We start from the raw sequence: 25,061 nt of genomic DNA on the forward strand, positions 1-25,061 counted from the left end.
TAATAAGGGCACTGGTGCGTCACAAAAACCGTGACTCAGCAGCGATCTCGCTATGTGAGAAGTACCCGTTAGCTATGTCGCCCGACTCTCCCATACACAAGAGCACTTGAATGGCTGAGTGCCCCTTTGTTCTCGTAGAGCCTCTGCCAGACATCTTGGCACCTGCTTATCTCACTAAACAATAGAATTGACAGTTGGATATGCTGGATCCCTATCTTCCCTTACTATAATCTTTCGGGCCCAATATACACATTAAAGCTGGGTTTACACACTGAAACTTTCTAGCGATCCCACCAGCGATCACAACCTGGCCGGGATCGCTACAAAGTCTCTGGTGAGCTGTCAAACAGGCAGACCTGGTCAACGACGCAACAGCGATCCGGACCTGCAGAGCGACCTAGCTGGTTGTTGGGGACGTTGTAAAGCTGCTATTTGAAAGGGAAGTCGCTGTAAAGTCCCCTTTACACACTGAAACTTTCTAGCGATGCATGCTGCACAGCGGGAAACAAAGGACCTAAGAATGGTCCTGAACGATTTGTAGCGATCACAACTTCACAGCAGGGGCTAGGTCGCTGATGTGTTTCACACACTGCAATGTCGCTGGGGAGGTCGCTGTAACGTCACAAAACCGGTGACGATACAGCGATGTCGTTTACGATGTTGCAGTGTGTAAAGCCACCTTAAGGCCCAGTCACACTAAACAACTTACCAGCAATCCCAACAACGATACAACCTGATAGGGATCGCTGGTAAGTTGCTAGGAGGTCGCTGGTGAGATGTCACACTTAAGCGACGCTCCAGCGATCCCACCAGCAACCTGACCTGGCAGGGATCGCTGGAGTGTCGCTACACGTGGAAGCATGCTGCGCTTGGTAACTAAGGTAAATATCGGGTAACCAACCCGATATTTACCTTGGTTACCAGCGCTTAGCGCTGGCTCCCTGCACACCTAGCCACAGTACACATTGGGTTAATTACTCGATGTGTACTCTGCTACGTGTGGAGGCAGCAGCGAGCCGGCTTCTGCGGACGCTGGTAACTACGATAAACATCGGGTAACCAAGAAGCCCTTCTCAATAGTTACCAGCGTCCGCAGAAGCCGGCTCCCTGCTCACTGCACATTTAGTTGTTGCTCTGTCGCTGTCACACACAGCGATGTGTGCTTCACAGCGGGAGAGCAACAACTAAAATATGGTCCAGGACATTCAGCAACAACCAGCGACCTCACAGCAGGGGCCAGGTTGTTGCTGGATGTCACACACAGCAACATCGCTAGCAAGTTGTGCCTCAGCAGCGATGTTGCTAGCGTTGTTGCTTAGTATCACGGTACCTTTAGACTGTCAGCCAACCTGGTGAGATCAGCTGGTGTTAAAAATTTACAAAAAGGGAGTGATTTTTATCATAAACTGACCTTTTGCCCACATTTTATAACCTACAGCATTATCATGACTCCCTTTAAACTGAACCTTGAGGTCTGCATTGAAAATCAACATGATGAGGAATGTTTAATTTAGGTGTACGATATCCTCCTTTAGTAATTCTGCCACTGTTTCAACAATCCCTGACTACCTTAGATACTGTACTTTGGTAGTCCGAGACACTCCCACTTGCTCTCGGATTGGCCACCGCTTCTGACACCAGACTGATATACACAGAGTAGTCTGGGAAACTGATGACTATAGAAGAAGGGGTAAAAAAAGAGGCCCCACCAGGGAATCTATAGATTCCCCCATGTTCTGTTACATTCATATAGAGAATCAATGTAGTGAACAACTCCGGGAAAATATAGCCATAGAATTCCTAGGTGATTTAGGAAGAACCCCCTGGAGAGGTGTCTTGCATTATAATTGCACAGTTTGGCTCAATTATGAGCTTAATGTAAAACATTAATCTGCAATATAAATATTCACTGGAGATTGCAGGCATTGTTGGAACATAACATAAGGGCGGTGACGTCGGCTTTGTTAATTACCCCTTATTGCTTTAATTATCTTACTGTTCATTGCGAGCTTTAGCTAGTGCAGCCCTATATGAAAATGTCACTCTTGTTAATGTGTATTCTTGCCTGGCCATAACACCATCCATTGGGTTATCCTCCAACCCAAAATATGCAAACAGCCTCTTCAGAAAAGTAGTAATTGAACCCTAGCTCCACCGATTGGGGGTAAGAATCCTAAAAATCACTATCGACCCTTTTAAAGAGGCTTGCCACATAACTTGAGATAAGAAGCCAAGCCAGACCCTTCATTTACAGACACTTGTTGTGGGGTGTTTGCCCCTCATCAGGGCAAATCTAAAGAGCTGAATTGGCTAGGTGAGACCTCTGATTGGCATTATAAGGGGTAACATTTCTCCTGTGGACAATGCCAAACTGGTATAAGGAGACTTCTAGTGGATACAATGCTTTCCAGTACTCAGATTTGCTATTAATATGACTAAGGTTACCTGCAGCAAGTGACAAAGTTCCCCTTTAAACTACAAAATAAAAAGCAAAGAATTTTTAAACTTGTAGTCGTTGTGGCTTAGTAAATATATTATTGTTGTTTCCTATTGAGCTCTCAGCTGAATATATGAATACTCTTTGGATTCGCTATGTGAGTGAAGCATTGCTGTGTTTGCTGTTCCCACCACAGTCCGGATGGCAGAGTCTTTTTTTAGCTACTGTTTAAGCAAAGGGCCCTTTTTATGGGAATACCCACTGAAATACCACGTTTTAAATCAATAGTGATGAAAGGAGAGGCTCATCAGGAGGAGAATTTATTTTCCTGGCATGAGAACTTCTTCAGGCTTTTTGGGATTTACAACATAAAGGCTGGCACAGAAAATTAAATGCAGCGGTGTTCCTTCTACAGTGCAGATCGTATTTTGTAAAGAAGCGATTACTAATGATTCTGGATCTGTTACACTCCGAAGTGCACAATAGAACAACATGGACTAATGGATTTCCAGCTGCTGGTTTTGATGATACAGATCTCTACTCCTGAGCTTACCTGATTAGAAATAGTTATGTCAGTTACTTGTATAACTAAACCGCAGTTGTGAGGTCACAGCTATAGGGCTGATCGAACGCCCAAAAATCCAGGACCGGCGGATCACTGCCAGATTTTAAAAAGTCCAATCTGCTCCGCAATCCGGTGCCCATATAAGTCAATGGGGACCGGAATCCGGAGATTAAAAACATTTGTGGAGGAGATAGGGGCATAGAAGCGAGCGCAGTGTACTCACAGAGGTGCTGTCATGGCGGCACACTCCTTCCGGGTCACGCTTTTACCTTCCGGAGCAGACCATTCAATATTCATTGTTTTGCTCGCCCAGCGGCACGTGTAATTGGTTTCAGCAAGACGCGCCCCCACCCCGAGTGAATAATTAAAAAAAAAAAAAAAAGAAACACGACGTGCAGTTCCCCCTAAATTATGCTGGCTGGGGCTGGTATTCCAGCCCACAGACGCTCAGTATTGACGCATCTATTAGATGTGACAATCCTGGTGCGATACCGGCCCTTCCCGGTGGCCTGGTGTGGTGCCAACTGGAGTAATGAGAGGTTAATAGCAGCGCACAGTTGCTACTAAGTCCTAGGTTTGTGATGGCACAGGAGTCTTATCAGATACCTGCATCACAAACCTATAAGTGACAGTAAATAAACAGACACAGAAAAAAATCCTTTATTTGGAATAAAGTACAAAACACACACCCTCCTTCACCACTTTATTAACGCCCAACACACCCCTCGAGAGAGATTTAGAGAGAGAGATAGAGATTGAGAGAGATGTAAATGTACAGCCATCATACCGCTCAGGAAGGAGACTGGTTCTGTGTACCAGAGATTAGCGTGCTTTGGTCAGACATGTGCATATCAACTCAAGAACAAATGTAAATGACCGTGTGAAGATGCTGGCGGAAGCTGGTAAGGTTGTGTCATTATGCCCAGTGAAACGAGTAATTTATCATCATGGGCTGAAATACCACTCTGCCAGTAAGAAGCCATTACTCCAAAAGAAATGATTGCAATTGCACACCAGAACAAAGACCTTAATTTTTGCAGACCTGTAATGTGGTCTGACGAAACTAAAATTGAGCGGTTTGGATATAATGACCATGGTTATGTTTGAAGGAAAAAAGGAGAAGCGATTGGAACTCTGCTGCGGGGGGCGAGACACTCTGGAGGGGCGGGCCGGCACGGAGGAGGAGAGGGAGGGATTTATCTCCCTCTCTCCTCCGTAGCCGGCTATTGCCATTCTCGCCCTGCACTCGTGGTACACTGGTGTACTGCGAGTGCAGTGCGATCTTTCTCTCGCCCTATAGACTTGAATGGGTGCAAGAGAGTCTCGCATTACAATCGCAGCATGCTGTGATTGTTATCTCGGTCCGATTGGGGCCGAGAAAATAATCGCTCATGGGTGCTGACACATAGGCTAATATTTATCCTAGTGGAATGCGATGTTTTATCGTATTTCACTCAGTCCGATTTTCATGTCGTGTGTCTTGGCCTGGGCCTTAATATAATGCTCATCAGAAAGAGGATCGTCACTTGCAGAATTTCTTTATATCTTTTTTTTTCTTGTTTTATTTCAATCCAAAAAGGTACATTCCAGTGTACACTTGTACACTGAATGTACCTTTATGGATTGAAATAAAACAAGAAAAAAGGATGTAAAGAAATTCTGCGAGTGCCGATCTTCTTTCTGATAATTTTGTGGAGTTAATCCTGTGATTACGAGCACCGCAACAAAGGGAGTGCCTACCTGCTCTGGAAGTGGACTTTGTTAATATAATGCTGGGCGATGGTCACTTCAGTGTGAGCTGTACTGTGTTATAGCTGCAGCCCACTAAAAATTCCATACTCTCCACTAATATTCCCATTCCTGGCAGCTCTTGTGAATTATGGAAAATTGCTTACTGTAAATGAACACTATCTTTTCCGAACAAGCTGTGCATTTAGACTGCTAACCTTTTTCTTAGTTTCTTTGAGAAATTGAAAATACTGGGAAGGGCTGTGTGGGAGGAAATTTCTGGAAAGCGGTGAGCAGATTTTGGAGCAGTAAAGCCAAAATTCCATGACTGCATGTCATACCTAATCCAATCCAGTATAGACTTGTTTATGTACTTTTTATTTCCTGGAAAAAGTATGTTTTCATTTGGTTCAGAACAAATGGGAAGATTAGTGCTCTCGTTTGGATCCGACTTGCTGCATTCTCACATTTTTAAAGAAAACGTTTGATGTCTACAGATGCCAATTCAAAAAAGACCATTTGTAGGGCCGGTGTTTGCCACCTAGTAAGGTTGTTCTACGGTTATGTTCTTGGCCACAAGAGCCCTTCGCTAGTCGCAGCCCTTCAATCTAGATGTCTTCGGATAAGGTAATTGTGGATGTTGATCTTCAGGACTTGTAGTAATTGGTAAAAGTCCAGGAGCGCAGGTGTTTGGTAATGTTTTTACAACAGACTTCTTTTGAATTTAAAAAAACAAACAAAACTTAATGTATCTTTTACCTGATTGGTCCAGAGAGATCACCTGATTGAGAGAGAACTTTTTGACTTCCGAAATCTTTTACCAATCGGTTCCCACTAACAAATTGGTAAGGGGCATCTACAGTTGTGATCAGATTATTCAACACCCCCGCCTCCCCCAATGCAAAATGTACAAAGTTTTACTGTATGAAATAAACCAAATAAGAACCAATGTAAATACTTCAACACAATATAACAATGAGTTTTCCCCAAATTCATCAGAAAATGCCACTTTTACTGACGGCTGCAGTCTCCGAATTATTCATTCCGTTTGACAAGCGTCTTTAGTACTCAATAAGCCTCTTTTTACTGTTTTTATAACATGCTTGAAACATGAGACATAGCCAGACACTAGGCTTTGGCAGCTTTCCTGAGGAATCTTAGCCCATTCCTCATGTTCCTCATGGGTGACCACCTCAAGTTCACTAAAGCTCTTGGGTTCCATGCTGCAACCACTCTCATCAAATTACATAAAAGATATCACATTGGGTTAAATTCAGGTGACTGACGGTCTGTGTACAATCCGTCAGGACTACAGTGTTTTGTTTTTTAATCTTTGGAATGGGTAGATAGGTTAGCTTGCCCAAAGGAATAGATATTGCATATCCTAAAGCCAATGGTGTAGCAAGAGGTTCAGCTCGGGGGGGGGGGGGGGGGCGGGGCTAAACTTCTGAGTGGGCCCCTAACCAAGTAACCCTGATTAAATATATAGTGGCACATTCTAATAATAACGGATGTAGGAGAACATCTATACAAAGACCAACACTGATATTACCGCTATACGTACATTGACCATATAGTGGTAGATGCCAGTCTGGCAGAACATGTAAGATTACAGTACAGTTCTAGATAGTGACTTAAAGGTAGGGTGTTGCGTTTTTTTATTTTTGTATTAAAAATAGTGATTATGATATGAAGTATTTTTAATACAAAATTAAAATCACTGCTTATTTAGTTTTTATTTTATTCTAATTTTACTGGAGGCACTGGGGGCTGCCATGGATTTGCTGTGTCTAACGACAGTTACTCACTCCTTTATGGCAGCCCCTGTGCATAGACTCTGATAGTCGGAATCCGATCCCTAGGCTTATTACAGGTGAGCTCCCTGCTGTGAAATGGACGCGCCCCCCGGGCTGTCCAGATCACAGCAGAGGGAGGAGATGAGCGCCATCTTTCTGCAGCTCACAGCGGTCATGCTGTGTGCTGAACATTTCCCCCTGTCACCCGTTCGGCCCGTGGGAGTAGTGTACCGGCGCCCCTCCCCCTCGCCGCCTATGCTACCATCTCCAATGACACCCCCACGCTCTCCCCCCATGGCCTGTCACCTGTCGGACTGTGTGAGTAGTGTACGGCCCCCCTCCCTCCCCGGCCACAGTGTGTGTGTGTGTGTGTGTGTGTGTGTGTGTGTGTGTGTGTGTGTGTGTGTGTGTGTGTTAGAGCATTTTGTGTGTGTGTGTGTGGCAGGGCATTGTGTGCCTGCATGTGGCAGGGCATTGTGTGCCTGCATGTGGCAGGGCATTGTGTGCCTGCATGTGGCAGGGCATTGTGTGCCTGCATGTGGCAGGGCATTGTGTATGCGTGCCTGCATGTGGCAGGGCATTGTGTATGCGTGCCTGCATGTGGCAGGGCATTGTGTATGCGTGCCTGCATGTGGCAGGGCATTGTGTATGCGTGCGTGTGGCAGGGCATTGTGTATGCGTGCGTGTGGCAGGGCATTGTGTATGCGTGCGTGTGGCAGGGCATTGTGTGTGCGTGCGTGTGGCAGGGCATTGTGTGTGCGTGCGTGTGGCAGAGCATTGTAGGTGAGCATGCGGCAGGGCATTGCGGGCGTGCAGGCAGAGCATTGCACCATCATGCTGCTCGGTCACAAACTCAATATATACACATTGTTCACATGGCATATAGTATATACACACAGTATATAGTATATACACACAATACACGGTATATAGTATATAAACACGCTGGCTCCGCCGCCCTCATGCTGCTCTGTCACACACAGTATATAATCACTGTACACACGGTCTGTAGTATATACACACAGTACATGGTATATAGTGTATACACACACGCTGGCTTCGGCTCCTTTATGCTGCTCAGTCACACACACAGTATATACAGTGTACACACAGTATATAGTATATCCACACAGTGTATAGCATATGCACACAGTACATGGTATATAGTATATACACATGCTGGCTCCGCCTCCTTCACGCTGCTCGGTCACACACAGTATATACAGTGTACACACGGTATATAGTATATACACACAGTATATAGTATATACACTCAATACACGGTATATATTATATACACACGCTGGCTCTGCCTCCATGCTGCTCGGTCACACAGTATATACAGACTGTACACACGGTATATAGTATATACACACGCTGGCTCCACCTCCCCTCATGCTGCATTGTCACACACACAGAATATACACTGTTCATACGGTATATAGTATATACACACAGTATATACACAGAGTACATGGTATATAGTATATACACATGCTGGCTCTGCTGCCTTCATGCTGGGTGCTGTCAGACACCGTATATACAGAGTGTATACACACACACACACACACACACACACACACACACACACACACACACACACACACACACACACACACACCACACACACACTGTGTCCGTCGGTGTGGCAGAACATTGCAGGTGTCCGTGCATGCGGCAGAACATTGCAGGTGTGCGTGCATGGGGCAGAGCATTGCTGAACCAGGGCGTGCAGAGCGTTATGTGAGGAGCACGATGTAGCTGTCTTTGGTGACACTTTAGACATTTGTGGTCACCAACAAAATGGCTCTGCACTGTGTCCCTACACTCTGTTATCTGTTGTAAACACCCAGATTAGGAGGAAAATATCAAACTTTTTAAAAAAAAATTTTTTTTATATTTTGCTCAATTAAAAACAAATAATATTTAAACAAAACATTAATACTTTACATTTTTTCAGTCATTGAAATTTTTTTTGGGCAAGACACCTTCCCTTTAAGTTGATGATCTTTCTGGTGTAGTTGTTCACTTTTCCCGTCTCTTCCATCTGGCCCAGACCGACATGACTTCTTCTCTGGCTACAGCCCATCTGCAGAGTTTACAACAAAGACGCATTTAGACTTCTCAAAACCAGACTTGCACACATCATTACAACAGCAAAGGAAGTTGAAGGTGTATGAAGTGTAGGTCTGTTTGGTAATTGTTATACAAGTAATACAAGAGAGAGGTCTGCAGAATAGTAATCAGAAATTTTCTGCACCAAATACTCAACATGTGCACATAGCCCAATACAAAAACGGACACCACTTCTGAATTATTTACCCACTCCTGGGTTTAGCTTAGATATACTGAGATAAAAAACTTTCCAAATACTCAACGTATGCATGTGGCCTAAGGGGGACTTCTTTTCCTTCTTTCTTGCCCACTGTGCTTCCTTTTTTAACTCTGCGTAAACTGACCTGCACCATGTCAATTTCTCGTGGGGAGACGCAGTGGATGTGACAAAAATACGCTGCATCCAGAATGCCACTCAATCCTGATCAAGGGCATGTACTCTTATGCTTTATTCATTGAAACCCCTAATGTTTGTAGCAATCAGTCCAGTGGGCGGTTGTTCACAATGATTGACAGCTAGCTCTGCATGCATAGTTATACAGAAAAGACTGTCAATCACTGAATAGGATCACCCAATGGACTGTACATATACCAGTGATTTCAAATAATAAAATGCCAGTTTTACTGAATTGTTCTCCACAAAAATGTATTTCAATCTGATCAGCTCCTCTGGATCTATAACATCCTACCTGCAGGCCTGATCCCATTTTTAACTACAGGTTCCCTCTAAATCCTCAGTTTGTGTGAGTCTGTTAACAGGTTTTTGCTGTGGAATTTGAGAGCAGCATAATATAGGAGCAGAGACCCTGATTCCAGCAATGTATCACTTACTGGACTGGTTTTTAGTTTTGATAGAATCCCAGTTTTCAATGTTGTTGCAGTGGTCAGAATGCTGTACTGGAAAAAAAAAAAAAAACAAAAAACAAACAAACTCTGATGTGGTGGTTAAATTAGTGACTGATCCTACTCTTTACATTTGTAGGCTTTTAGCCTGGCAGAGACATATTTGATCAATATTAAAATTTGGGTCACATCAAAGAACGGATGCCTTGTCGTGGCTGGTGGGCACACATGAATAGTCAGATTTGTATTCTAAGTACTTTGATTTCTAAGTTTATTCTATATAGCAGTATTGTAGTTTAAATATTCTATGCTTGCATGCATTTTGGGCTTTGTTTATGTCATTACTCTTCTCACGTTCCAAGGAAAATCATCTCCGTCCCCTGAAACCTGGCACAGGTGGTTGTACTGCAGTGTACTTATCCAATATTGCACTTATTATTAATTATTATTAATAATAAATAATAATATTTGTTATTGCACCATTAATTCCATGGCACTTTACATGTGAAAAGGGGTATACATAATAGTACAAATAGTACAAGTACAGTAATCCTAAACAAAACAAGGAGGAGACAGGACCCCGCCCGCAAGGGCTCACAGTCTACAAGGGATGGGAGAGGGTGGAGATGGTCGTGCGGCGCTATTGTGGACGGAGCGTTACGGCAGGTTGGAGGCTTATCGGAAGATGTAGATCTTCAGGTTCCTTTTTGAAGCTTTTTAGGGTAGGCAAGAGTCTGATATGTTGGGGCAGAGAGTTCCAAAGTATGGGGGAGGCACGAAAGAAATCTTGTATGCGATTGTGAGAGGAGATGAGAGGGGAGTAGAGAAGGAGACCTTGTGAGGATCAGAGGTTATGTGCAGATAAGTACAGGGAGACTAGCTCACAAATGTATGGAGGAGACAGGTTGTGGATGGCTTGAACTGGAGTCATTGGGCAATAATACGAAGCCAGTGAAGGGATTGGCAGAGAGGTGGGGGGGGAGGGGGAAGGTGAATTACGGTAGTTTAGAATAGATTGTAGGGGTGCGAGAGTTTTCAAAGGCCAGCCATAAATAGGGGGGTTGCAGTAGTCCAGGCGGGAGATGAGGGCATGCACTAGTGTTTTTAGTGTTTCTTGGTTAAGGAATGCATGAATCTGTGAAATATTTTTGAGTTTTAGTTGGCAGGAGCTGAAGGGGGCTTGGATATGTGGCTTGAAGGAGAGAGCACAGTCAAGAATTACCCCCAGGAAATGAGCGTGCGGGACTGGGGAGAGTGAGCAGCCATTAATTTTGGTGGATAGGTGTGTTGGGGGGGGTTGAATGAGGAGGTGGAAAGATGATGAATTCCATATATAGCCTAACCTATCGCCTTCCTATAAAGGCAATGAGGTGGGTCAGAAGAGGACAAAAGTTTTGTAGATGGAACTTTGCAGATAGTCACTTACAGACTATGTAACTATTGAACCTTGAGGTTTCTCCAATGAAAACCGCTGGTGTGGATTGTGCCCGCCTTTTGGCTTTTTACAATTTGCCTGCACATTGTATTTCCCACGGAAAAACTGAACATGTAATTGTACACATTTATGACTTATTCGGAATACATATGATGTAATTTATATGATTATCTGATACATACTGTGATTGGACTGTGAAAGTGTTAACATGAAATTCACATCTGAGGGTCCTCGGCTTCCTGTCTCCACTGCTTGGAAACTAGGCGAAAGGTTAATCTTGTGCAATAAAAATCCTCCTAGCTAAAAGCTTTGAAGAAGATAAATATTTTATTTAATTTCGTACTGGTGGCGATGGAGCTGCCTGCCTCCATGAAATATCTCCATGAAACCTGCTTACACGGACCTTACACTTTTGGGATAAGTACAGGATTTACAGCAGGTTGGGGGGGAAACGTCCTCGTGAAATACTTTGGGCTGTTTAAAAAACAAAATAATATTCCGATCTGTCACAGCTCTCATACCTTTAAAGGGAACCTGTCATGAGACTCGTGCTGCGTGAAAAACTGGAAGTGTGACACTGACTGCGTTATGTATTAGGGTATGTGCCCATGATCAGGAATGTTTTGGACGTTGCGTGTTTTTGCTGCATCCAAAAAGCTGCGTTGAAAGTAGAAGATCTCATGCCCACTGTGGTTCTTTTGTCCACAGCATAAACTGACATGCTGCGTATCTTTCCGACCTGTAGTATGTCAATTTATGCTGTGGACACACAAGTGTTCTCCGCAGAGAGAACACACAGTCCACAGAGGCCTGAACCGTGATCGTGGGCACGAGCCACTGCGGACAGCACTCGCAATCCCAGAGGAGAGGACACGCTGCATCCAGTACTCAGCGTGTCCTGATCATGTGCACCCACCATTACTTTGAAATGCAGTATTTCAGAGAGAACCTATTTTGAAAAGCCGGGGAGTTATATTCATCTCGGATGACTAGTCTGAGGTAGGTCCCCGGTGGCTTCTGCCCTCCCAGCTGCCCAGGGCTTACAAGTGTGTGTGGTGTGTGTGGTGTGTGTGTGTGTGGTGTGTGTGTGTGGTGTGTGTGTGTGGTGTGTGTGTGTGTGGTGTGTGGTGTGTGTGTGGGTGTGTGTGTGTGTGTGTGTGTGTGGTGTGTGTGTGTGTGGTGTGTGTGTGGTGTGTGTGGTGTGTGTTCATGGAGAGACCTGAAGTCATGGGGAGAAGCGGCTGGGGACTTTGTTTGCCTCAGACTAGTCATCTGAGATGCATAGCTCCCCCACGGCCCCGGGTTTTCAAACCACGGTATTTTCTCTGCAGCGCTTTCAAGTAAAATGTATACGACTAGAAGGCCTTGTGCGCGTGGTGCTTATTTTATGCAGATTCGGTGCAGGTGGCCTAAATCTGCATGTCGATCTTCATGCCATCTATGCTGGCAAGGTCAATGGGAATTCTGAAGTGCTTAGCGCACGTTACTTGTTTTTAACTTGCAGATTTGGTGCAGAAAAATAATCTGCAGCATGTAAATTGCTGGTGCGTTTTTTTCTTTCTGCGTTTTTTTTTGTTTGTTTTTTTTTTAGCCCTTCACCCAAACACGTGCAGATTTGATGCAGAAAAATTTCTGCACTGTGCGAACATGGCCTGACATTGCCAGTGTCTCATTCATTCTTCCAGTGGTTTCTTGCCATATGAATCACCTGACAGGTAACCGTTTAACATAGACCACCAATAATTGTACATAGTTTGTGAAATAATCTGCAGGGTGGGGGTCCGTAAGGTAAATCTCCCCCTCTTTCACCTCCTGCCCTCTATATCACAATCCTTGGGTCTGGCTGTAAGACAACTGGCTGTAGTACAGGCTTTTTCCCCAACTTCTCTGCACCCTTAGGCTACTTTCACACATAAGTTTGTTTCCATCAGGCACAATCTGGAAAAAAATGGATAAAACGGATCCGGCACCGGATCCGTTTTATCCCCATTGATATGTATTAGCGCCGATTGTGCTGGATGGCATTGCGTTGCATCCGGCTTTTGCCGGATCCAGCGTAATTGGCTAATGTGGTGGTCGGATGGAACGTCTCTTGTAACTTTTTTTGTCTGACGAAAAGCCGCATCCGGCGCAATACGGCATGATTTACAATGAAAGCCTATGGACGCCGGATTCGGTGTAATATGGCAAAAACCGAATGCGGTTGCTGGATCCATTTTTTTAAACTGAGCATGCTCCAATTTATTATTAAAAAAACGGATCTGGCAAAAAAAAAACCAGACAAAACAAATGCGCCGGATCCGTTTTTTGATGTATCTGATGTACCGGATCCATAAAAAAAAGCATCCGGCACACCAGTTTTTGCATATTCTGTGCCAGATCCGTTGCACCCGCACTCGCTGGATTGTGCCTGATGCCAAAAAAATGATGTGTGAAAGTAGCCTTATTCCTCTTTTACTAAGGTGAGATACACCCTTCTTTACTTACTGAGCACCGCTCTGAGGGGTTTGCAGGCTAAAAATAAAGTTAGGTTGAAAAAAGACCTAGGTCCATTTAGTTCAACCTAGTTCTGCAAGATTTCTCTTGGTTTTGGATCCTCGAGTCTACAGTTGCTTTTGCCAAGATTTTAGTGTATTGATTTAATATGCCTAAATCAAGAGTGTGGGACAGTGTATTTTGACATGTATCAGATTTTATTTACAGGGCATATCAAGCCTCTTGCTGTAACTTGCATTACAATGATTTGCAGCTCTTGCTTGTAAGATGTGAACATTTACTAATGGTATTCTTTACATAAAAAAAATTACATGGTCCTGCTTTTAAAAACCTATTTACATTCATTAAACTATTTTTTATTTTTTTTTTTCCTTCGTTTCTTCTAGCAAATGTGGAAACCTTCCTCCAGAGAGCTGTTTCTTCAGCCTTATCTGCAGCTTAGGAGCATTCATGGGTAAGTGGATGTGCTCCAAAAATCTTATCTTGTGTAGTGTGGTAATGTATATGTGACCTCATCGCAACGTACAAGGCATTGTAAGAATTGTACACCTAACAGAAAATGGGAAAATTCAGATTACATGTAACTAACATTGTGAGTGATATACTTTAAGATATAACCTATAATTTTTGTCTTGCGTGCCCTACTTTTGATCACGTGCTCCAGTCTACGAGGGATGAGAGTAGGAAAACTAATGCTGCTGGTTGGGGAAGGCCTCACACATCCGTCTTTTCTCCACTTTTTCGCATCCGGCGCACTCCTGTACAGTGTATACATTACAATCGCCGTGCTGCAACTTCCTGGTCACATGCTCCGGCCACATGACAGCATGTGACCGGAGCTTGTTGCGCGGCCACTGTACTGTATACACTGTACGGGAGTGCGCCGGATCCGACAAAGTGGAGAAAAGCCGGATGTGTGAAACCGGCCTTAGGGTTGAGTATTAGTGGCAGTGGGTGAGGGTGAGAAGGGAACAATTCCACTGCTGGTGGGAAGGTGGGGCAATAATGCCGTGAGTAAGGGAGAATAATAATGCTATCAGTTGGGAAGGTCACTCCATATGTGAAAAAAAAAATGCTTGCTTTATTACTGTTGTTCATGATCCCAAATGTTCCATGTGGGTAATCTGATGGTCATTGTTAGCGTCTTCACCTGATGGAGTACTACAGTGATGTGGATTGCTGGGGGAATTGTAGGCTGAAGTCCGACAGTGTATGCCCCTTGAAAGCTCTGAGAGGTTGAGCCAACTGTTCGCCTCCTGATGAAGCTTTAATACTGGCACATGTACTATGGCGTATCCTGGTGGGTATTGGCTATGACATGTCTTATTCGGCAGCAAGGGATTTGTCTCTCTAAAGGTCCTGTGGGTTAGAATAATACTGCACTTTATTATTAGTTTCTTGATGTATGTTTGCCAATATAGTTTTATTAATTTTTATTTTGTTCATGGGTAACCTCTTGTGCTGCATTTATTATAAGCACCTACTGTATTTTAGGTTTGTTTATATGTAATCCTGCTTCCCATCCTTGTATAGATTTTGTATGCACAGATTTTCTCTTGGCCATCAAGTGATTTGCCAACTGAGAACACTGCCTTCTTGATTGTTTGTTTGTTTTTAATGGGGTTGGTTTTATGTTCATCTTCAGTAGTGGGTAAATTAATAAAATCTATATTTTATATACACATTGGTTGTCACTCAGTCATTGGAAATTTCTATAAATTGCTAGTCATTTATAGGTGTTAAGTTATTGTTTTTTGGGGGGTTTTAGCAATTCCTGTAGCCCATGGTGTTTGATATTGTAAAGGGTTTTTATGTCCAAAGTTCTCAATTGTGTATTACCAGTGAGTAAGGAGTGGAAAGGGGGGCATTGTGGTATTTTGAAGTACTTGGTTCTGCACTGTGATATTTGTTGATTATGGGGTTGTATTTAGTGTTGTACTGTGGTATTTGGAGCTGCTCGGGAGGTATTTCTTGTTGCACCGTGGTATTTGGAACCACTTGGGAGGTATTTCTTGTTGCACTGAGGTATTTGATGCTGCTTGGGAGGTATTTCTTGTTGCACTGAGGTATTTGATGCTGCTTGGGAGGTATTTCTTGTTGCACTGAGGTATTTGGCACTGCTCGGGAGGTATTTCTTGTTGCACCGTAATATTTGGAACCACTTGGGAGGTATTTCTTGTTGCACTGAGGTATTTGATGCTGCTTGGGAGGTATTTCTTGTTGCACTGAGGTATTTGGCACTGCTCGGGAGATATTTCTTGTTGCACTGTGGTATTTGGTGCTGCTTGGGAGGTATTTCTTGTTGCACTGAGGTATTTGATGCTGCTTGGGGGGTATTTCTTGCTGCACTGAGGTATTTGGCGCTGCTCGGGAGGTATTTCTTGTTGCACTGAGGTATTTGGTGCTGCTCGGGGGGTATTTCTTGTTGCACTGAGGTATTTGGTGCTGCTCGGGGGGTATTTCTTGCTGCACTGTGGTATTAGATGCTGCTCGGGGGGTATTTCTTGCTGCACTGTGGTATTAGATGCTGCTTGGGGGGTATTTCTTGTTTTATTGTGGTATTTGATGCTGCTCGGGGGGTATTTCTTGTTGCACTGTGGTATTAGATGCTGCTCGGGAGGTATTTCTTGCTGCACTGTGGTATTTGATGCTGCTTGGAAGGTATTTCTTGTTACATTGTGGTATTTGGCGCTGTTTGGGAGGTATTTCTTGTTGCACTGAGGTATTTGATGCTGCTTGGGAGGTATTTCTTCTTGCACTGAGGTATTTGATGCTGCTTGGGAGATATTTTTTGTTGCACTGTGGTATTTGGTGCTGCTTGGGAGGTATTTCTTGTTGCACTGAGGTATTTGATGCTGCTTGGGAGGTATTTCTTCTTGCACTGAGGTATTTGATGCTGCTTGGGAGGTATTTTTTGTTGCACTGTGGTATTTGGTGCTGCTTGGGAGGTATTTCTTGTTGCACTGAGGTATTTGATGCTGCTTGGGAGGTATTTCTTCTTGCACTGAGGTATTTGGTGCTGCTTGGGAGGTATTTTTTGTTGCACTGTGGTATTTGGTGCTGCTTGGGAGGTATTTCTTGTTGCACTGAGGTATTTGATGCTGCTCGGGGGGTATTTCTTGCTGCACTGAGGTATTTGGCGCTGCTCGGGAGGTATTTCTTGTTGCACTGAGGTATTTGGTGCTTCTCGGGGGGTATTTCTTGTTGCACTGAGGTATTTGGTGCTGCTCGGGGGGTATTTCTTGTTGCACTGAGGTATTTGGTGCTGCTCGGGGGGTATTTCTTGTTGCACTGAGGTATTTGGTGCTGCTCGGGGGGTATTTCTTGCTGCACTGTGGTATTTGATGCTGCTCGGGGGGTATTTCTTGTTGCACTGTGGTATTAGATGCTGCTCGGGGGGTATTTCTTGCTGCACTGTGGTATTAGATGCTGCTTGGGGGGTATTTCTTGTTTTATTGTAATATTAGATGCTGCTTGGAAGGTATTTCTTGTTACATTGTGGTATTTGGAGCTGCTTGGGAGGTATTTCTTGTTGCACCGAGGTATTTGATGCTGCTTGGGAGGTATTTCTTCTTGCTATACAGTGGTATTTGGAGACCAGCAGATTTAATGGGACACACTGCAAATGGTGCCCATTGTAAGTTAATAACGGTTTGTCATGTTATAGATCTGGTATTGTGTTGAGATAATTATCCCACGTAATTTTTTATTTTCATGAATATTCTTTTCAATGCAATGAAGGAAAATAATGTTCTGTGTGCATAAAGATTTCTCTGACTTGGCCCACTACTTCTTTCCCCTAACTCTTATGAAATTGATAATACTGCTATTTTTACTGATTGAGGTCCTCGCTTTAATTTATTTTTACAGTAGTAGTTATACCGGATTCATTGATGTGTTGTAAGAAGCTCTATTTTGAGCTTAAAGCAACTCTGGTATCATTTGCCATCTTCCCCACTCCCCTCCCCCCCCTATTTGCGCTCAGGTGCTGGCTCACAACATGAAATGTTGTGATCTGGTTCTGGACCATGGCCACATTGCCCTGACTATATTTTGTGCCGTGCTGCTCTCCAGGCAGGGAGCTGTCCTGTTGCATTTTCGGTGACTTCATCGCACATGGCGCTTGCATTGGTTACAAGAAGTAGAGCCCTAGGAATGGCAGCGAGGTGAGTATGTAGGGGGCTTTGTGAAGGCTCCTACTGTGTAACTAGGGAGGCCATGTGAAAGCTCATACTGCATATTGGGGGCTCATACTGTATATAGGGGGTGGGTGTTGGCATACCTAATATTGTATCACTTGATATTGAGCAAAATAATATAAAAGGATTGTAATTAATATGTTAATATTGAGCAGAATTTAATGTTGGCCTATCTGTTCTGCCCTCAACAACAATCACTGTCTCATGTGGCCCCTCTGGAAAATTTATTGCCCAACCTTTTTTTTTTTTTTTTTTTTTTAAGTTTTGCGGTCTGTTCTATATACAGTGTGGTCAGGGTGGATTTGATTTAAATCTAACTGATTTAAATCATGATTTAAATCACTAGTCAGTAAGGCTTGATTTAAATCAGTGATTTAAATCAAAGTTTCTACCTAAACTAGTTCTTGCTACTTTAACATGCAAGTAGATGAAGATTTTTAGAATCACTTTTTATATTACTTTTTTCTCCCCAGTTTAATGGGTTAATCATTCATATTTGGACACCACTGTTCTGTTGTACTTAGGAAGGAGAAAAATAATCCTGACTTTAATAACAATTTAAATAGATTTATTCAACTGAAACAATAACAACATTACAGCATAAGTTATTTGCTTAAACAAACATCCATGTTTAACTAATTTGGCTAAACAAAATATATATATATTTTAAGAAACTTACTGTCAGCCCAGCCGACACATGAAAAACTTAAATACTACTGTCCCTGCTGTCCTCTGTAGCTCACTTGTCGTCATCTTCATCATCATCATCTTCTTCTTTGTTCCTATTCATAATCTGGAAAAGAAAAACAAGCTTTCCTGCTTTATTGGGTCCCAACCGATTTCTCAATTTAGAATGAATGAGTCCAAAGGAAGAGAATATTCTTTCAACGCCTGCAGAAGAAGCTACTGCTGTTAAAAGTGAAATCATTACTTGAACAGTCTCTAAATCCAAGAGCTTAAGTGACTTCCACCAGTTTACTAGTGTGACCTTCCTTAAAATATCTTCAGCAAACATATATTTCTTGAATGGTTCCCCCTTAGCTCTGAAGTTTATTATAGTTGGCATTAAAGATGGATGATTGCTGGATACCCATGTCATAGCTAACTCCTCTTCCTCAGCACTTAGGTTTTGACCCTGATATTGGATATTGACAATATTTGCCAAAAAATGAGCTGGAGTCAGTGCTTGTCCCATTCGTTTGTTTACTGCTTGTAATTTAATTCTGTCCATGTGTAGTTCTGTTTTTAAGTGTTCACTCAGTTCCTTCCAAATTTCAACAGCATCCGCAATAAAACAGCTATTTTTCTGTATTTTGTTTAAAGCTTGAGAGATGGGTTTCAGGAAGCTCAGCATATGTTCAACATTTCTCTTAAGCCCAATGTTGAGGATTTTGGCAGTGACAGTGCCATCTATTTTCTCAATTTTCTTCACAAAGTGTCATCAGAATAGGCCAGTTTTTTATATACTGCTCAAAACAGTCCACCACAGAGTTCCATCTAACATCTTGTGGGAGCGTTAGCTTGGTTCCACCCATCCTTTTCAGAGCTGCTGCAGCAAAATGATTATTACGGAAGTATTTAGCAATTTCAACAACATTAGCCTTTATTTCTGGAACACTTAAGTCTTTGGCTAAGAGGTGCAGCAAATGAGCCCTGCAACCATATGTTATTAGCAGCTTTGTATTCCCTCCCTGCTCTTCTAAATCTCTTCTCATCTTGGATACGTTTGCAGCATTGTCAGTGACCAAACTGCGTACTAGACATTTGAATTTTTGTTCACATGTCGTTATAGCTTTTACTGCCACTTCTTGTAAGTATTCTGCTGTGTGTGCATTTCCTGACGTATCAGTTGTTTGTGCAAGGAAGACTTTACCTTCTTCTGTTGTTATACAAACACATACAATAGGATCATTGTGGACATTACTCCACCCATCAATACTTAGGTTAACAATTTTACCCTCCAGAGCTGTTGCACATTGCTCCATTTCTCTGTCATACACTTGATCCAGCAGTTTCCCTGCAACATCAGCTCTGCTGGGTGGACTGTATCCTGGTCTCAGTGACTGAACCATATTAATGAAATGTGGGTTCTCAGTAAGACGGAAAAAAGAGTTTGTTGTATAAATAAACTGGGCAATTTTTTCATCAATCAACTCTTTTTCTAATCTGCTAGTTCTTATCACAAACCTATCTACGGTGGTTCGAGGAGGTAAAGTTTTTTTTCTTCCTTTTGGGTGATGGTGATATGTGGCTGTGGGTGTCTGATGATGATGTTGCTGCTAATGAAGCACTATCCTGGATGGATAACTCTGAAACTGTAGAACAGGATGATGGTGATCTTGGAGGTGGATAGTTTCCAGAATCCATTAATTCCCAAAAACAAAAAAAGTCAATGCTGTTATTTTATTGTTTATTATATAATTTCTGCTTATTGTACACAACACATCACTGCCCCTGCCCCAAAAGGAATATTTGTTTTTCTTCATAACTGTACCAAATGACAAAAAATTGAAAAAAATCCAGCACTCAAAGCATTCAACTGAAATTGTTTTATATTTTATTCATTGATCTGTGTAATTATTAAAGACGTTTCGGTCATCCGACCTTCATCAGTTTACACAGAAAGGGCTCTGTAGAAGTATATGAAAAAGCTGGACCAGAGGAAAAAGCTGCCCGTCCGGGTCTGCAGTCAATGTACACATTGACTGCAGACCCGGACGGGCAGCTTTTTCCTCTGGTCCAGCTTTTTCATATACTTCTACAGAGCCCTTTCTGTGTAAACTGATGAAGGTCGGATGACCGAAACGTCTTTAATAATTACACAGATCAATGAATAAAATATAAAACAATTTCAGTTGAATGCTTTGAGTGCTGGATTTTTTTCAATTTTTTGATCTGGGGTGGGACCCTATCCAAGCACCAGCGACTATAGGAGTGCCACATTTCTATATTTTATAATGTACCAAATGACAGTAACATGCAGTAATAATAAGAAATATAATTTTTCTCACACATGACAGTTCAGTCTTTAGAAATAGGATTCAATAAAAATGTTTACCAACCCGAAGATCCTGCCTGTTCAGAAGTGTTTCTTTGGTCATCTTCATCACCGCACTTCTCATGATGTTGCCTCATTCGCGCCACCAGGCCTTGCATCTTTGTTGCATCGTTTGCATTTTGCACGCATGCCTGCCTTACCGATAGGCGAAGGAGCTTCATTAAAATATTCCCAAACTGGGTCTCTTTTACGGCCTGCTGCCATTATAAGGAAAGAATGTAATAAACTTCAGATCGTACACACAAACGGATCCAGACTTGTCTGTCTGTGGCTATGCTGCAGTATTGTGCTCAAAGTTTCACTTTCATTTTCTTGTCTGCTTGCCCTTCCTCCTCCTCACACTTAAGCTGGGGTCACACTAAACGACAGCGACAACGACGTCGCTGTTACGTCACCATTTTCTGTGACGTAGCAGCGACCTTGTAAGTCGCTGTTATGATCGCTGCTTAGCTGTCAAACACCGCAGCCGAAGCAGCGATCATAACGACACGCGTCGCTGTGCTGCAACATGTGCAGAGAGCAGGGAGCCGCACACACTGAGCGCTGGCTCCCTGCTCTCCTAGCTACAGTACACATCGGGTTAATTACACGATGTGTACTGCAGCTACATGTGCAGAGAGCAGGAGCCGGCGCTGGCAGCGCGAGAGCGGCGGAGGCTGGTAACGAAGGTAAATATCGGGTAACCACCTTGGTTACCCGATGTTTACCTTGGTTACAGCTTACCGCAGCTGCCAGATGCTGGCTCCTGCTCCCTGCTCGCTTCATTTCGTCGCTCTCTCGCTGTCACACACAGCGATCTGTGCGTCACAGCGGGAGAGCGACGACCAAAAAATGAAGCTGGACATTCATCAACGAGCGGCGACCTCACAGCAGGGGCCAGCTCATTGCTGGATGTCACACACAGCGACAGCGACGGGACGTCGCTGCAACGTCACAGAAAATGGTGACGTAGCAGCGACGTCGTTGTCGCTGTGTGTGACACCACCTTTAGATTCACATTCTTCTTGTGTTGTGCAGATCTATTCCACTCCAAACAATCAGAAACCTATTGTCTAACTTCTTGGACTTGGCACTGAAGGGGTTGATTCTGTATTCATAGGTTTGTAGAACAATAGGATTAAGGTCTTTTTCTCAGCTCTGTTCATGTTGTAATATTTTTGCCGTGAAGAGGAGGCTGGGACCTCTGCGGAGTCAAATTCAGTTTTGAGAACTGCGTAAGTAAAGCGAGCGTCTGTGATAATATAGGAGAGAAACTGCCCACTAATCCTACAGAAACCTCTGGAAGAGCATGGCATTGTGAATGTTACACATATACAGCCTTTATTCTACTGAGTTAAACAACTCAGCTTTATCTCATGATGGAAGAACCTTTGGATGGTAAAATATTTTCCTCAAAAAGCAGTTTATTAAAAAAAATCCGATTTTAATTAAAAAAAATCCTATTTTTTTTTTTTTTTTTTTGTAAAAAAAAACCATTGATTTTTATCCACCCACAGTGTGGTGTGGTACATAAGGGGAAAAATTTAGCATGGTGCATGCTGGCGTCTTTATGGATTTGCATCTGCAGATGTGCACCAGAGCACCTGTGTTAATCAAGTGACCTATCACCTGTCCTGTCAAGGGAATCATGTGATATTTCACTTGATAAATTGGGGGCCTCACACCTTCTAAACTGCCCAGGGCCCCAGCTACTCTTAATCCGCCCCTGAGGGAACGATATCATGATATCAATGCAAACAATGGGATAAGTTCCTCCATCAATTTTCATCTGGCAGGACCTTTTTGACTATCTAGAAATGGATTGGCTGATATAGTAGCCTGCGAGAAAATCTGTCCAAGTGACAACAGTCTTTCCCTCGCTACACTATATTTTTCCAACTGAGTTATAATTGACTGGAGATACTTAAACGTTCAGGAGTATCTAACAGCTAATGTGGAATAATAGCTGATAAAGTTATACTATTGTGGAACAGTAGACCATTTCTAATTTCCGTTAGATGAACCGTTGAAGCAAATTCTGTAATGATGCTTTTCTGGTTGCTTAATGCAGCCCCTGCACCAGTCTGGCAGAACTGATGCACTGGGCAGGCGTATTCCAGTGGTAATAATGGGATCAGTTTCCATCTGATATTTATAACATCTTATGGAAATGACAGCACAGCGCTGAATCGATTTGGACCCTGTCTTAGCGGTAAAGGGGTTAAGATAAATGCATGTGACCCAACTTAAGTTGGGAACACAACTGTGGCATTTTGCTGGTCTTTTGAAAACAAAATTCCACAAACGTTCCTAACTGAACCCGCCGCACTGCTCCTCTTATCACCGCCTTGCGTAATTGTATTCTGCCGTTTATTGAATTGAGCAGACTCATTGGATTTGTTTTATATAATGTCATTAGACATTTATGATATTCTTCTATGTGGTTACACGTAAGATTGCAAGATGTGATGATGATTTTGTATATTTTTCCTTTGTTAATAGCAAATAATACGAGTTTTGTACTTTCTTCCTTATTATTGATGATAATATGGAAATTTAATGCTCATGTGGACATACCATTAAGCCGTATTTTAGAGCAGTTGTCCTGAACACAGTCAGGAATTTCCAGGCAGGATCTGCTGCATATTGCGCTGCCAGCTTTGTAAGATTTCTTCCGCACACTACAGAACAACCTGTTATCTTATGCATGTCCGTCGCTGTGTTTTGACACTGCATATTTAGCTGCAGATTTTCAACTTCTTCAGTGGAAAACCCGTAAGTATGTGTCCACGATCCAGCTTCCTGGCGGTCTGTACGCAGCGTAATTTCTCCTGCGGAGACAGTGTCCTGTGCAGGAGACCACATTGTCCAGGCCCACGATCAGGATTACTGACAATGGATTTTCGTGGTCTTCTCCTTCTCAGAACACTCACAGCTCCACAAGAATAAATTGACATGCTGCTGCTCGGAAACCTGTGCCGCAGTTCAGTTTACAGAGCGTTAAAAAGCAGCAGAGTGGGCAGGAGATTTCTAGAAGTCCCATCCATGGTGCTTGAACTGTACAACGCTGCGTTTTGAACGCAGCAAAAATACACTGCATGCAGAACGCTACTAACGCAGATCGTAAGCACAGGCCCTCACTGTTCCACCGAATACTATCTGCAGGAAGCAACGTTAGACGGCGGATTGTTTGGCTCACCCAGTTATCTAGATGGATTCTGGGCATAGCCATTAATAATAATGTTATCAGCTGTCCTCTCTTGGCCTTTAGTGCCTATGATTGTATCACAGCCTGGGCTCAAAAGGTTATCTTGTATTCTTATAGACCAGTCTGTCCCAGTCTTCATGTAGTATAAGTCATATATCTCCTTAGTAGCAGTTTTATAGCCATAGATTTTGATATTACATGTAATGCTTAAGAAACATGAGGAAGGAAATAGTCCGCCAACATGACATGGTGTTGGGTAAGACAGAAGACCGTTATGGTTTGCTTCTAAAGGAAATCTAGCATGTGTGTAATCTCTCCACTTTCATGCTTCCCCTGGTTTTTTTTGGGAGCAGCGCTTTGTGTATGTCTGCTGTCTGAATACAATATGTATATGGAAATTATATATTATATTATAATAGAGAGATATAGATAGATTAAAATCAGAACACTACGAGGGTGCTTGGAGTAAAGCAGTAGGATTCATTCTAGTTTGTTTTCCTCTGTGCCAATAATACTCAAGGCAGAACGGAGCCAAAGGAGAGCTATGGGCGTAGTGACCCACGATTCTCTCAATTGGAGGGTAACATGGGGTTAATATAGCTGCAGGGGCAGAGCAGGCTTTTGTGGGGTCAATGGTTTAAGGGGTGGGTTATAATGTGCAGTTGGGGTTAGAAAGGGTGGGTATATATAATATAACATATTTTGAAACAATATAATAATAATAATATAATAATATAACATATATTGTTGGGGTTAGAAAGGGTGGGTAATCATAATATGAGGACAGGGAGGGATTACCATCCCTATCTCCTCCATTGTCTGCTGATGCGATTCTCGCACTGCACTCTATATGCACTGTATGTATGTATGTGTGTGTATATGTATGTGTTGCGTTATTTGTGGAGCGCTGTGTGTCTGTAGCGTTGTGTGTGTGTGTGTGTGTGTTGCGTGGTTTGTGTGGGTGTGGGGTGTGTGTGTTGGGGGGAGGTATGTTTTGTGCAATGTGTGTGTTGTGCGGTATGTGCGTATATTTGTGTGTGCCTCGGTGTTGGGTGTTGTGTGTGTGCGGCGTTGTCTGTGTGGGTGTCTGTGTAGGGCAGTGTTTGTGGTTCCCTGTGTGTGTATGTGTGTGTGTGTGTGTGTTTGTTTTGGGGGGAGGTGTGCACCCCCCATCGTGCTCCATCCCCCGTGCTGCGCACTCC

General features: G+C 43.1%; 1 protein-coding gene across 1 annotated transcript in view; it reads left to right on the plus strand.

Annotated features, from left to right (window-relative positions):
- The window catches only part of LOC142310968 (transmembrane protein 150A-like), a 172,316-nt gene that overhangs the window by 106,954 nt on the left and 40,301 nt on the right, over positions 1-25,061 (plus strand). The window contains exon 4 of the mRNA XM_075348892.1: positions 13,802-13,869. Within this exon, the coding sequence (XP_075205007.1) occupies positions 13,802-13,869 (68 nt within the window). The remainder of the gene's footprint in view (positions 1-13,801; positions 13,870-25,061) is intronic.

This window comes from Anomaloglossus baeobatrachus, chromosome 5 (assembly GCF_048569485.1).
Source record: "Anomaloglossus baeobatrachus isolate aAnoBae1 chromosome 5, aAnoBae1.hap1, whole genome shotgun sequence".
Taxonomy (NCBI): Eukaryota; Metazoa; Chordata; class Amphibia; order Anura; family Aromobatidae; genus Anomaloglossus; species Anomaloglossus baeobatrachus.